Here is a 13,066-nt window from a genome sequence, read left to right on the forward strand (position 1 = left end):
GCAACCCGTGACACAAATCCGGGCAACTCGTACTCACGTCTTTGACAAAAAAATCCATCATGCTCCATTGTACAAAACGATGAGCAGGGAAGATCTATTGTTAGATGCCGCACCACGTGAGCCTCGCCACTGTCCACATAGTCGCGACCACATTCTTACCGACGATTTGAGGCATGATTCTCCAACCCCTAATGATGGTGCTTCTCGCGACACAAATCCGGGCAACTCGTACTCATGTCTTTGACAAAAAATCCATCATGCTCCATTGTACAAAACGATGAGCAGGGAAGATCTATTGTTAGATGCTGCACCGCGTGAGCCTCGCCACCGTCCACATAGCTGCGACCACATGCTTACCGACGATTTGAGGCATGATTCCCCAACCCCTAATGATGGCGCTTCTGGCTCTCGCTCTCCGCCGCTAGAGGTCGCGATGCACAGACGCGCAGTGTCCTTCCCGTTCGAGCCCTCGCTTTGTGGACACAGCACAGAGAAGCGGCGCCCTCAGACGCCTCCCTTCTGCCTCTGCCTGGTGGTCACCGCGCGCGGATGGAGCTCTGGCCCCTCTACCCTCTTTGTGTAGGGGCACGGATCGGGTTGTTTCTCTCCCCCTTCCCAATCTACGGTGGACCTCCGGCGGAGCGTGCCTCAAAATGACAAAGCGGTGGTGGATTTGGGCGAGGCGACGAGGGGATTGTGGTGGTGGATTTGGATGAGGGGGAGGTGGCGGCGTGTTTGAGCAGCGAGCAAAAATGCCACGGAACAACCACTCTCCTTTGATTTCCAAATGTGTGCGCGGGTGGAGTGGAGAGAGGACGTGGGTGTTGTGGTAGGCCCCTGCGGCCGGCGAGGCAAATATCATCGCACCTGGTCCGACGACTCGCAAACCACACCCGTGCCCCGACCGTGGAACACCTAGAGATCATATGATTTAGATCCCACAGTCACGAAGGGTGTGCGCCCGAGACAGTAAAAAGTTCGCTTGGGATTTGGGTTTTTTATTACCATCTAGACATAGCTAGCTGGCAACCGTTCTCATTAAGCGCACACCCACACAAATGAAGTTCCTGTTAGAATCCTCTTAAAAAGTCTTTTAAGTCAATTTGTTGTGTAATAAATATCTCTGGACAACTTACACCGGCATCTCTAGCAACTAACTATTATGCGTTGGGCAAGTCTTCGACGAAATAATATCCAACACTCTCAAGAGCGGATCTTTGGGCAACTCATGGCATCATCTCTAGCAACTAACTATTTGTGTTGAGCATGTTTTTAACACTTTCTGCTCGAATCATCCAAAATTGTAGCTTAGGATGTAAGTGGCGCGTCCGCCAGACAATGTGGTACTGGCCGCTTCGGCTGCATGCTAATTAAGGGAATGTTTGGATCCCTCGCCTGATTGCCTCGCTAGGCAGGGCCAGCCTTGCCGACGGAGGCGAGCCGAATCGGCTCGCTCGATGAAACGCGAAAAAAGCTGGAAACCGCTGGTAACGAGGCGTGCTCGCCCAGAAACCAAATGCCCCGCTTCCTTGCTGGGCCAGGCTAGGCGAGCGCTTGCCTGAGATCCAAACGTTCCCTAAATGGGTTTTGCCGCAGCCACTTAAGGCGTCTCACAATTAAGTGGTGCTGCTCCATGGTCTCTCACGCCTAACCTGTTGCACCCTCTTGTCATCCTTGCACGGCCGCAAGCTCACAACTATTCTGTTACGCTGTAGTTCTTATTACTAGAACAGAGACAACAAAGAAGAACGCCATGTAACTAACCAATGAGATCCACTGAAACAAGCGAGCACACCATTCCCCATTCAAGATGTGACAACTCTAGTCTATCAATGTCATGTTAATTTCAAGTAAAAAAATTCAAACTAAACTCTGGCTGGTGCTACATGCTAACGTTCACAAGCAAGATCCAAAAAATCGACACTAGCAAGATTCCTTAACGCATCAACACATGCATTCTGATTCTAAATGCCTTGGTGATGTCATGACGAGTGACGCTATGGTGCCATGTAACGTGCAACTAGCCTCTGGCAGCTTCGCTGACCCTGCCAGATTGGTGTTGAGGACATCCTGGTGCACTAGCTGCTCGTCGTCTTCCGTTCGGCCAGCCAAGAGCCACGACGACATGTAAAGTGTTCTGGCGCTGCTCGGTATGGTGTTGTGCTCTTCAGCCACTTAATTCAGCGGCTCGCCGTGATAATTTTTCAACGGAGGCATATACGGGATTGTTGGACGCCCTTGCATCTACATCCCTAATTCCAGCCCTGCATCCCGCGCAGTAAATCAACCCCAGCTCAAAAATCATTGGTTCGCCCAAAGACCTGGAACCCCACAAGCCGTCTTCAACCTCCTACCCCGCCTCTCTCGCATACAATCCTAGATTTGAGTAGAACAACGCATGATACTCACCGGCACTTTGCTGCCCGATTCCTCGACCACCTGGCGACGGCACCTTCCCCGATCTAGCTCCTCCCCGCTAGGTGGTCGCGGCGCACAGACGACGCTGTCCCCTCGGCTCTTCGCTTGCTGGTCACCGGGACTCCGACACCTGTCTCCTCCCTCCTCCGCTTGCTGGTTGCCGCGCGCGTATGGCGAGCCGGCCCTCATCCCGTCGTCATTTTGGCAGTCGCAGGGGGTCGCTCTCTTTCTCCCCTCCCCCCTTCTCCCCTTCTCCCTTCGCCTTCCACTATTCCGGCGATTCCCGAGAGCGACGGTGGTGGATTTGGGGGAAAACTGGCCCGCCGCCCCACAGAATGCGTGGACCAGGTGAGTGCGAGGGGGCGTTATCCCTCTGAGTGGGCCCCTTCTACCGGTTGGGTTGTTCTCGTTTTGCCAAGGCCCGTCGCTATTCGCTCCTCTCCCGACCGAGAGACACCTGACACGATCGGACGGCGTGTAATGGTGTGTGCTCGCGAAGGCAAATTAGCACAGCTGCACTAATTAGAATTTAGGATATCCCAAATTCCCAATCAGCAAAGAACGCAACTACAGTACAAGTCTACACCTACTGTCAGATTAAAAGTAACAGGAGGGTGCCGATCGATCGCGTTACGGACCTCGATGTCGCCGAAGGCGGAGGCGAACCACGGCTCTGACCCGGTGCATCGCAGGAAGTGCCGGTCGCCGTAGACGTCGACGGGGATGACCTCGTGGCCGTCGCCACCCGCGTGGTGCGCACACAGCTCGGAGCAGAAGGCGAGGCCGCAACCGATGCAAAACGAGTCCCTCCGGTACCCCGCGGGTGCCCCCGAACCCTCCGTCTCGTCCGTGGCGGCGGCGCTGGTCTCGTGGCCTCGGTGGTGCTCCCCGCAGCAATGCTCGCAGAAGCCGGCGCCGCCGCAGGTGTTGCAGACGCGGTCCCTGGTGCATGTCTTGGAGAAGTCTGCTGTCCCGAGGTGAGTCATCCACCAAGGCAACTCCTCGCCGTCCTCAACCTCCCCGTTCCACTGGAAAGGCACGAACAGGTTGCCATGCTCGTCCACGAAAGCCTGCAGCCAAATTAAGAATCAACAGACAAAAAAACTACCAACCACTCCCAGATCGATCTAACAGTAAAACACGGCATGGTTGATCGATCAAGTCACCGACCAGCATGAGCATGTAGTGCAATGCGGGGAACCACCACTCCGAACCGGTGCATCGCACGCAGTGCCACTCGACGAACTTGTTGACGGCGATGACCTCGTGACCCACGCCGCTTGCGTGGTGCGCGCACAGGTCGGAGCAGAAGGCCACGCGGCAGCCCGTGCAGAACGAGTCTCTCCGGTGCACCACGGTCGCCTCCGGGCCGTCCTTCTCCTCCGGGATGGAGGCGGTGGTGTCGTGGCCTGAGTGGTGTTCCCCGCAGCAATGCCCACAGAAGGCGGCGCCCACGCAGGTGTTGCACACCCGGTCCCGGGCGCACGTCTTGGCGAAGTCAGCGGTGACGAGCTCAAACATCCACGGAGGAGGGCACGGTCCGTCCTCGACGGGCTTTGCAACTGCAGCCGGCTTCCGGTGCAGGGGCACCAGCAGATTGCCCTCGTTGTCTTGGAAGGTCTGCAGGATAGCCAAACCAGCCGGGGAACCCCGAATCAACTGGCACGATCAATCAATTCGAGAGTAAAAAAACCCGAATCCATGGATCTCGCAGAGACCTGGACGCCCGCGAAGACCGGGAACCACCGCTCCGACCCAGTGCATCGCGCGCATTGCCATCCTTCGTACTCGTCGACGGGGATGACCTCGTGGCCCACGCCGTGGTGCGCGCACAGCTCGGAGCAGAACGCGACGCGGCAGCCGATGCAGAAGGAATCCCTCCGGTGATCGGTGGCGTCGTCCTTGGTGGGGGCGGGGCAGGTGACGTGGCCGCGGTGGTGCTCCTCGCAGCAGTGGGCGCAGAAGGCGGCGCCGCCGCACGTGTCGCAGACGCGGTCCCTGGAGCACGGCTTGGAGAAGTCCGCGGCGGCGAGATGAGAGGCCCAGGAAGGGCGCTGCTCTCCGCCCACCGCCGCTGCCGCCCTTCCGTGGCCGCCAAGGTAGGGCATGGTCACGGGATCTCCGCAGTTGCAGCAGCGACGCGGCAGCGGCAGCCCCATCCCGCGGCGGCTCCGATCCTTCCTTGCACGGCCCAACTTTTTTGGTTTTTCTTCTGAAGGGAAGAGAGGATCGTTTGTGTGTGTAGGCTTGTTTCCCAGCGGAAGATGTGCATGGCTTTATATAAGGCCCGAGTCACTCATAAAAACAAAAGGTGGTGTTCGGGCCGAACATACGCTGGATACCGATTGGAAGTTATTGGGCTGCTCGGCATTGGAGTAGACAGTTGTACACTGTTTCTTTTTTCTTGGGGCATATCTGGGATCCTCTGCAATTATCTTCGGGGGCTCTAGAACCCGTCAAAAAAAAAAAAAAAACTTCAGGGGCTCTAGCACTATCGGATGATCTTTATGAGCAGCACATCCAGGTGGCATCGCATTGCAAGGTTGTCAATGAGGATATCAAGTAGAGAAGCGCGGCAGTTTATGGTGCAATTATTTGAGAAATTGTTGATCATTCTAGCATTTTTACTAGTTGCAATTTTAGTTATGAGTATACGAGCTCGAATGTTAAGGCTCACAATCTAGCGAAGCATGCCCTTTCTTTAGGGGCTGGCCGCCATGTTTGATTAGGTCAGCCCGGTGATCTTAATTTCGTCCATCTAGACATTGTGATGATTTAATAAAAAAAGCTTTGTGTGATTGTTTAAAAAAAGTTGCACAATGTTTTACTACTCTTTATTCTTTTGAAAACAACTCAACATATAGCATCGAATATTCATATATTATATTGACCCATACGACACCTCCAACCAACATCCCATCAGAAGTCGCACTCATACAAAATTTAGTAATACTATGAGTTATGTCGTTTCCATCTCTCGGTGGATCTTAACCAAACATACACCAGGTAGGAGTTGCAAAAGTTCTAACTCCTCTTTCTTCATGCCAACACAAGTGCCCTTTGTTCAACATTGAATTTGACAAATGCTTCTCCACATTCAAGCGGTCCTTCTTGAGGAACATAGGATTAGGGGATATGATCGCAATATAAAAGTCTGGAATATGATGGCAATGTAAAAGCCTGTCAGACAAGGCCCCAGCTCCACGTCTTCGACACTAGAACAAACTGAAATATTATCCCAAGAGGAATTGACAACCATACCCGTGTGATCTTGCATCACAGCAACACTAAAATTTTCTATTGGTGTGTTTTTAGAAGTGACCCCTACTTAGATAATTTTGTAATCAGCACAAGACCATTAAACATCTATTTCTTGATTGTCACTTCACTTGCGCGTCTTTGTTTGTGGTTCCAACAATATTAGTTCAACATTTCATCGTTCACTCTCTTGTATGCTTGGTAATATCCTATATGGGAGACCTTGTGCTCTAGCTCCCATTTTGTTGATGGAGTCGGTGCATATGTTAGTCATTCTTGTTTTGTTGTAATGATGCTGGGAAAATAACAATAGTCACTTCACTCCTTTTATAAGTTACTAGGAAATTGCATGTGCGTTGCAACGGAAAATTACTGCCATAACAATGAAGAAATTGCCTGTGCGTTACAATGGGAAATTACTGCCATAACAATGAATAAATTGCTTGTGCGTTGCAATGGGAAATTACTGCCATAACAATGAAACCAGACGATTTTCTAAGTTGAATGAGGCAAGGAGGATGGACAAAATGAGACATTGCCTATATATGCATTGCAATGGGGATGCAATATTAAAATATTGTCATAACAATGAAATCACACAAGCATCTGAGTTGAACGAGGCATGACGCACAAAATGATATGCAAGGCGGAGCCTTACATCTTTTTAAAGTAGTATAGAAATAGAGGCCACAATCACTATTGCATGCTTGTTCCTATACACCTTATCATTGCGCTCCAAGAAAATTAGAATCATACTCCCCTTTTCTATTTGGCTCATAGGATATTCTCCCTGTCTTGTAAATGCATTTATAACATGGATCAATCATTGTGTTACAAAATATAAACATCGAAGGAAATATCACTATTTACTACATACTCCCTCAGTCCCAAAGCAAGTGTCTTAACCTTAGTACAACTATTATACTCCCTCCGTCCCAAAGCAAGTGTACTAAGGTTGAAACACTTGCTTTGGGACGGAGGGAGTATAAGCATAACAAACTAATGATGCAAGCAGGGATGAAACCAAGACATTAGAACGATAAAATAGCACCAAAGATCTTCCTCCTCAGTAGTTGGTTGATCCTTCGACTCAAAGGCTAACAACTTCTTCAAGAGTTATGTTGCCAAAGGATCCACATTAGGAAACTTCTTAAAGAAGGGGACCCGGTCTTTCTTTCTCGTACTGCTTACCTCACTACAAAAAAAAGACACATCCGTGACACTTTGGCCCAAACGATTTTTTTCTGTCATGCTTATGACACTTCTATGACGATAATTATGACAAAACCCGGTATAATCATAGATGTGGTGGGCTCCTACTTCTATGACAAAAAATCATGACAGAAAATGAGCTTTTCGTCCTGGGCGGGCTGGAGACGCACCTGTGTGACATTCTTTGGGCCTTCCATGAGGGGAAAAATCGTGGTAGAAGCGAGGGCGAGGAAATTTTTTGGGAGTTCCTGGTTATGGTGGGTGTCGGGGCCGAGCGATGCACGAAGGTTTGCATGTTTCTCTCGTATACGTACGCGTGTGTGTGCGAGGCGTTGGGCTCTAAATGAACCCGAGCGAGGCGTTCGCTTACTGAACCCGAGCGATTGCACTAGCTATGTTACTGAACCCGAGAGATCGATCCCTTGGTTGTTAACTGAACCCGAGCGATTCCTTTGCTACTGCTGCTAACTGAACCCGAGCGATCGATCGCTGTTGCTGCTGCTTACTGAAGCTGATCGAACCTGCTGCCTCTTGATGAACAGTGAAGGTGGGGGTTGGTTGAACGAGTCGAGACATACATGGTTGTGGTTGGATGAACAGTTCCCGGTGGGGTTGGATGAATAGGACCCCGTGGTAGTAGGTCGTTGCCGCTGGATGAACAGGACCCCGAGAGGAGGCCGCCACAGCCGAGCTGGTTGGGGTGGATGAACAGGACCCCGTGGAGGGCTGGTTGAACAATAGCCTGTGGAAGGCTGGATGAACACTAGCCCGTGGATGAACAGTAGCTGGTGGAGGCAGGAGGAAGACGCGGTGGATGAACAGTGTAGGTGGAGGCTGAAGGAAGTCGACAGTGGGTGAACAGTGGCCCATGGAGTCCCGTTTTGCGGCACGCCACACCCCTGTCGATTAATAGGACCCCCGTTTCGACCGTAGCGCTCCAACACAAGTCTGTTTCCACCATTTTGCGGTACGCCACACCCCTCCTGATAAACAGGATGGCGTTTTGACCATAGCCGGTCGAACAGAAGGTCGTTTCCTCCATACTGTGGTACGCCAGACCCCCTTTAGGATGTTCCATCCAAGCCGGTTGGCTCCCATTGAACAGGACGCATTCCTACCTAGTCTGTTGCCTCTCGATGAATAGGACGTTGTTTCTCCGTTCCGACCCAGCCGGTTGGTTACCCGATGAACAGGACGCCGTTGCTGCCGTCTATTGCCTCTCCATGTACACGGGCCCTGGCCGTATGTATGCGTGAGTAGGCGTTTGAGACCCGGCTCGTGTGTACGTATGTGGCCGTATTTCATGGCATGTGGTTGTACGTATGTGTAGATGGTTTAGAAGGGATTGCCTGAACTGCTACGTCGGGGGCTCTACTACTACATGTGCCACTGCTTGCTCGGCCATGGTTCATCATTGCAGAGAGACCAATCGATCAGTATGTACATACATGTTCGAGACCAGAATGACAATGCTACGTATGCTTCGAGTAGGTGGGTCCCGGCTACCAGGTAGGATAAGGAGGCACTTCCTTGGGTGCAAAGTTATTGATGGTGGGTCCGAGCTGTCAGGGGGAGGATTCAATTTTTTGCACCTAATATGGAGGCACTTCCTTGCGTCTGAAGATATAGCTGGTGGGTCCCAGCTGTCAGGGGGAAATGTTTTTTTGCAAAATATAGAGGCCCTTCTGGTAGGTCCCTGCTGTCAGGTGGAGGAATCATTATTTTGCGCGTAATAAGGAGGCACTTCCTTGCTACGCCGTGAACCCAGCTGTCAGCCTCTCCACGTACAGTCCTCTTTCGATGTAAGTCGTTCCTTGACACATTGACCACGCCGCGCCGAGAGCACCATGACGGTGGACGACGGCGAGCCTAGGAAGGCAATGAACCAGAGCCGGGGAAGACTCGACAGTTGTTTCCCACACGGAGGGGAGTACAAGGGTTTACTGGTTGGGCTACAGTGTGAGGCTGCCGTCACCGGAGAATAACAAGAGGTCTGGGTGAGTACAGGGATGGCCAGGCCAACGATTGGAGTAGGGTGGGGCAGTGAGGCCTACGCAGCAGGATCAGGCGGCACGACCGACGCTGGTTTGGGCGGCTGGAGCAAGAAGACAAGAGGTTGAAGAAGCACTACGGCCGTTGGATGGACATCGTACGATTACTGGAGCTAGAATTGTTCATATTGACTAAGTTGACAAAGCCATCCATCCGCGTCAACTTAGTAGACCCACAAGTCAGCCTCCAACTATGGTGGGTCCCAGCTAGCAGGGGAGTATTCATTTTTTTGTGCGTAATAAGGAGGCATTTCCTTGCGTGCGAAGATATAGTTGGTGGGTCCGAGCTCTCAGCGGGAGGAACGTTTTTTCGCGAAATAGAGAGGCCCTTCCGTTGGGTCCCGCTGTCAGGGGAGGAATCATTATTTTGCGCGTAATAAGGAGGAACTTCCTTGCGTGCGGCCGTGGACCTAGCTGTCAGCCTCTCCATGTATGGTCCTGTTCCGATGGATGTCGTTCGTTGACCACACCGCGCCAAGAGCACGAGGGCAGTGGACGACGGTGAGGCCTAGGAAGGGAACGACACGGAGCCAGGGAAGACTCGAAAGTTGTTTCCCATGCGGAGGGGAGTACGAGGGTTTACTGGTTCGTCTGCCGTCGCCGGAGAATAACAACAGGTGTGTGTGAGTAGAGGGATGGCCAGACCAGCGATGCGAGTAGGGTGGGGTGGTGAGGCCTGCGCGGCAGCCGACTACGGGAGGAGGGAGCAGGCAGTCCCGTTGGTGCTGATTTGAGCAGCTGGAGCGGGAAGAGCAAAGGTTGAAGAAGCATGACGGTCGTTGGATGGACATCCAACAGTAACTGCTCTCGTGTGTTGACTAAGTTGACAAGGCCTTGCCTGCGCATCAACCTTTTTTTAGGAAAGCGTACGCGTCAACCTAGTAGGTCCACAAGCCAGCCTCAAATATGTGGAAAACAACATACAACCCATCTGCCATTATTGCTAATAAATGTACAGGTCATTGGCTAATTCTTAAGGATTTTTTGAAGCCCATATTCTTTTTGTTACCATTACAACCCATATTCTGGCCACGGTTAAAAATTCAACCAAATTTTCATATTTCGGTGCGGTCCGAACTGTTTTTAATCCCGAAATTTTTAATCACGTTCAAACTAATTTAAAAATAATAAATTTATATCAATTTAAAGTCCAACATAACTTTCCCCACAGAGAAACAATTGAATTTGAAGTCTCGAAATCTTAAAAAAAGATATTTGAAACTAATTGCCGGTTTGCTGTGTTTTTTAAATTTACATCCCATTTCTTACTACTTCATTTTCTGGGCAAGCGAATACATCACTCTCGTCTTGAAAGATTTGCAGCCCAGTAGGGCTGAGAAAGCAAGTAGGCCTCAGTTGGGTATTTCTTTAAAAAAGGTAGAATTGGTGTAACGCCCGAATAATTAGGCTACAGTAAAACTTTCCTAATGATGCCATGTCATCTTTGATTACTGTTGCTAAACTTTTGTTAGTTCCAATCGGTCCAAAAATCAATTCAAAAAAATGGCAAACAACAAAAGTTTTTAAAAGTTGAAACATAAGTGTTCAAACAGTGCCAAAAATGACATAGGTAATTATGGTGTAGAAGACACAATTTTATAAAATACCTAAATGCCCTAAATTAAATAAAACAGAAAAGGAAAAAGAAACAAATAAAAGAAAATACAAAACAGAAACAAAAAAGAAGAAAAGAGAAGCCCCCCGGACCAGACGGCCCAGCTCGCAGCCAGGCCGGCCCACCTGGCCCAGCTGGCCACACCTGGCCTGGCTCCCCTGCCTCGTCCCCTTCCCTTGTTCCCCCGACCCGGGTCGGAACAGGGCGCGTCCCCGCCTGACCCCCTCGCCGGCGTCGAGGAGGGGATAAGGCCGCCACGCCCTCGCCTCCTCGATCCCTTCTCCCACTCGCCCCACTCTCTCCCTCGGTCCCTGCGCCTCCCCCTCAGATCCACCTCGCTCTCCCCATCGCAGCCGAACGCCACCGCCGCCATGGCTCCGGCCTAGCCACGGCCACCGTGCCCACCTCGCCGCCCCTCTGTGTTCCCAAGGGCCGCCTGTAATGCCCCGAGACCGACGCTTCAGAAGACTTCCATATTTTCGTGATCACCGTGTGTTTCTTTTGTGTTTGCTCTTTTATTTTTGCATTGCATCATGTCATCATGCCATCATGTCATTAATCTTTGCATCGCAACTCAACTAATAAATTGCATAGATGGTTGATCTATTTAAATCGAGGGAAGGGTGACTTCTCCTTATAACATATCCTCCCAATATTAGGGAGCTACATTAAATATTTCTTTAATTTGGAAATCACCATAACACACTTGCAAATTATATCACATGCCGTTGTTATCTCAATTCTTGGTCTCCAACCTTGCCCATAAATTCTTTCGTCATTTTCCGGAGCTCCACCAAAAATCTCAACATTTTTGGACACTTCAAAAACCAAGTCCTAGTTCAAACCCATTTGAGTGAAATTCAAATGAGTTTGAATTTACATCTTTCAACCTTGGCCTTTTCTATTTTCTCGAAACAAGCACGTTCTTGTGGGTCCGGGAAAATTATCCGCGTGTCCAATTTCTTCCCCAACACCTCCTTCCTTTCTTCTCCTTTTCTTCTTTGTTATTTTCTATTTCTAGAGAATAAGAGAGAGGGAGAAGAGAGCCCAACAGCCTATACCAGACCGGCCCATTTGCCCCTAGAGGCCCAGCTACCCCCGTTAACCCTAGCCTGATCCCACTTCTCTCCTAGATCCCCATCTCCCTTGCCCTCATTCCCTACAGTGCGTCGCCACCACCTATGCATGCTCGTGCCTCGCCCGATCCGCCGCAGTCAGCCAGCTCCGCCAGCCGCCGTCGAACTCGCTGGCCGGCGAGCCTTCCCACCTGCCGTCCCTGGCTCTTTCGCCTTGCTGGCCCCTCCCCTCCTCCGCACCTTCCCCTCGTCGCCTCCTCCCTCCGCTGCGCGTGAGGCCATTCAGCCCCTTGCCCCTGCCTCGACCCTGCTTCGCCTCTGCACCGCGCCGCCCCGCGCCTCTCCACCTCCTCGCGCCGGCTACCCCGGAGACGTGCCGCTTCTCCCGTCCCCGAGCGCCTTCCCCCATCTGCGCCTCCCTGCGTCATGCCCTGCTTCACCCACCTCGCCGGCAGGTTCCAGCCCTGCCTCGAGTGCCCCCGCGACCACGCCCCTACCGTCCCCTCGCCCTGCTGCCTCCTAGAGTGCCGCACCGTCGCCGTTCATCTTCAACCGTGGGAGCGCAGTCCTCCTCCAACCTCGTCCAGATCCGAATGGCCTCCGCCGCCCTTGCCGTTCCCAGCCGGAACAGACTCTGGTGGCCCGTCCTCGTCGGAGTTGACCTCCACCGCAGGCCACCCGCGAAGCCTCAGGAGCAGTGCCGCTGCTGCCTTGCTTCTGGATCATTCGCCAAGTCCCGCTGGAGGCCACGCGCGAGCCCGCGTTGACTTCCCCTGCTCCACCAGCCTTCAACCTCGACGCCCTGACCGAGACCGACAAGTACCACTACGCGGATTCGCCAAGTCCGACTACAAAGCGAAGACCATGCACCACTACTGTTCCTGTGGATTTTGGCAAGTACCCCTACGCACGGATACGCCAAGGTCGACTACGCCTGATGATACGACAAGTACCTCTATCGATGACTCGAACGTCTACGAATCGTGTACCACGACGAACATGTACGGCTACACGACGACCCGCCAAGACCCTGAACAACTACCGCCGCCGCCGTGTACCACTACTTCCTCTACCGTCGCCGTGAACGACTACTTCCATGATGTCCGTGAACCACTACTTCCACTACGACCGTCCCGAGAACGTCTACTTCCCCTACACCGCATCGAACTCGATCCGCCCCGAAAATGCACGCTTCGAAGGTATAACCCGAGACGACGCCCGTGTACGAATGCATGTGTGTTGTATGAGATGCTCGTGTTTGCACCGTGTCCGAGAGAGGTCTTTGCACGTTCCTCGTTTGCCATGCCGCCTTCCCGTGGGAACCCGGAATCCGGGAGCACCCCACCATCCTTGCATGACACGCTCACTCCCACTTCCTTTTGCACTGATATCTCCGTGAGCTATGGGAACTGATATGTTGCCGTGGCATCATTTTC

The 13,066-nt window shown here is 52.0% G+C and overlaps 1 protein-coding gene and 1 long non-coding RNA gene across 2 annotated transcripts in view; both read right to left on the minus strand.

The window, feature by feature from the left end:
- The window catches only part of LOC119328210, a 5,937-nt gene extending 3,149 nt beyond the window's left edge, over positions 1-2,788 (minus strand). The window contains exon 1 of the long non-coding RNA XR_005158883.1: positions 2,410-2,788. This is a non-coding gene — a long non-coding RNA (uncharacterized LOC119328210). The remainder of the gene's footprint in view (positions 1-2,409) is intronic.
- A 134-nt stretch (positions 2,789-2,922) lies between these two features.
- LOC119350294 lies at positions 2,923-4,577 on the minus strand. The gene is made up of 4 exons (XM_037618202.1): positions 4,137-4,577; positions 3,589-4,038; positions 3,057-3,488; positions 2,923-2,931 (listed from the first exon to the last, which is right to left on the minus strand). The coding sequence occupies exons 1-4, from the start codon at positions 4,575-4,577 to the stop codon at positions 2,923-2,925; spliced, it is 1,332 nt and encodes a 443-aa protein (XP_037474099.1).
- Between the last annotated feature and the right edge of the window lie 8,489 nt (positions 4,578-13,066).

This window comes from Triticum dicoccoides, chromosome 1B (assembly GCF_002162155.2).
Source record: "Triticum dicoccoides isolate Atlit2015 ecotype Zavitan chromosome 1B, WEW_v2.0, whole genome shotgun sequence".
Lineage (NCBI taxonomy): Eukaryota > Viridiplantae > Streptophyta > Magnoliopsida > Poales > Poaceae > Triticum > Triticum dicoccoides.

What these genes read in the sequence shown, in the direction of transcription:
- LOC119350294 (XM_037618202.1), bottom strand. Translation starts at nt 4,577, where the DNA reads ATGGGGCTGCCGCTGCCGCGTCGCTGCTGCAACTGCGGAGATCCCGTG. An exon ending in CGGTCTTCGCGGGCGTCCAG is followed by an intron (nt 4,039 to 4,136) that starts GTCTCTGCGAGA and finishes GCTATCCTGCAG; the next exon opens with ACCTTCCAAGACAACGAGGG. An exon ending in TGCACTACATGCTCATGCTG is followed by an intron (nt 3,489 to 3,588) that starts GTCGGTGACTTG and finishes ATTTGGCTGCAG; the next exon opens with GCTTTCGTGGACGAGCATGG.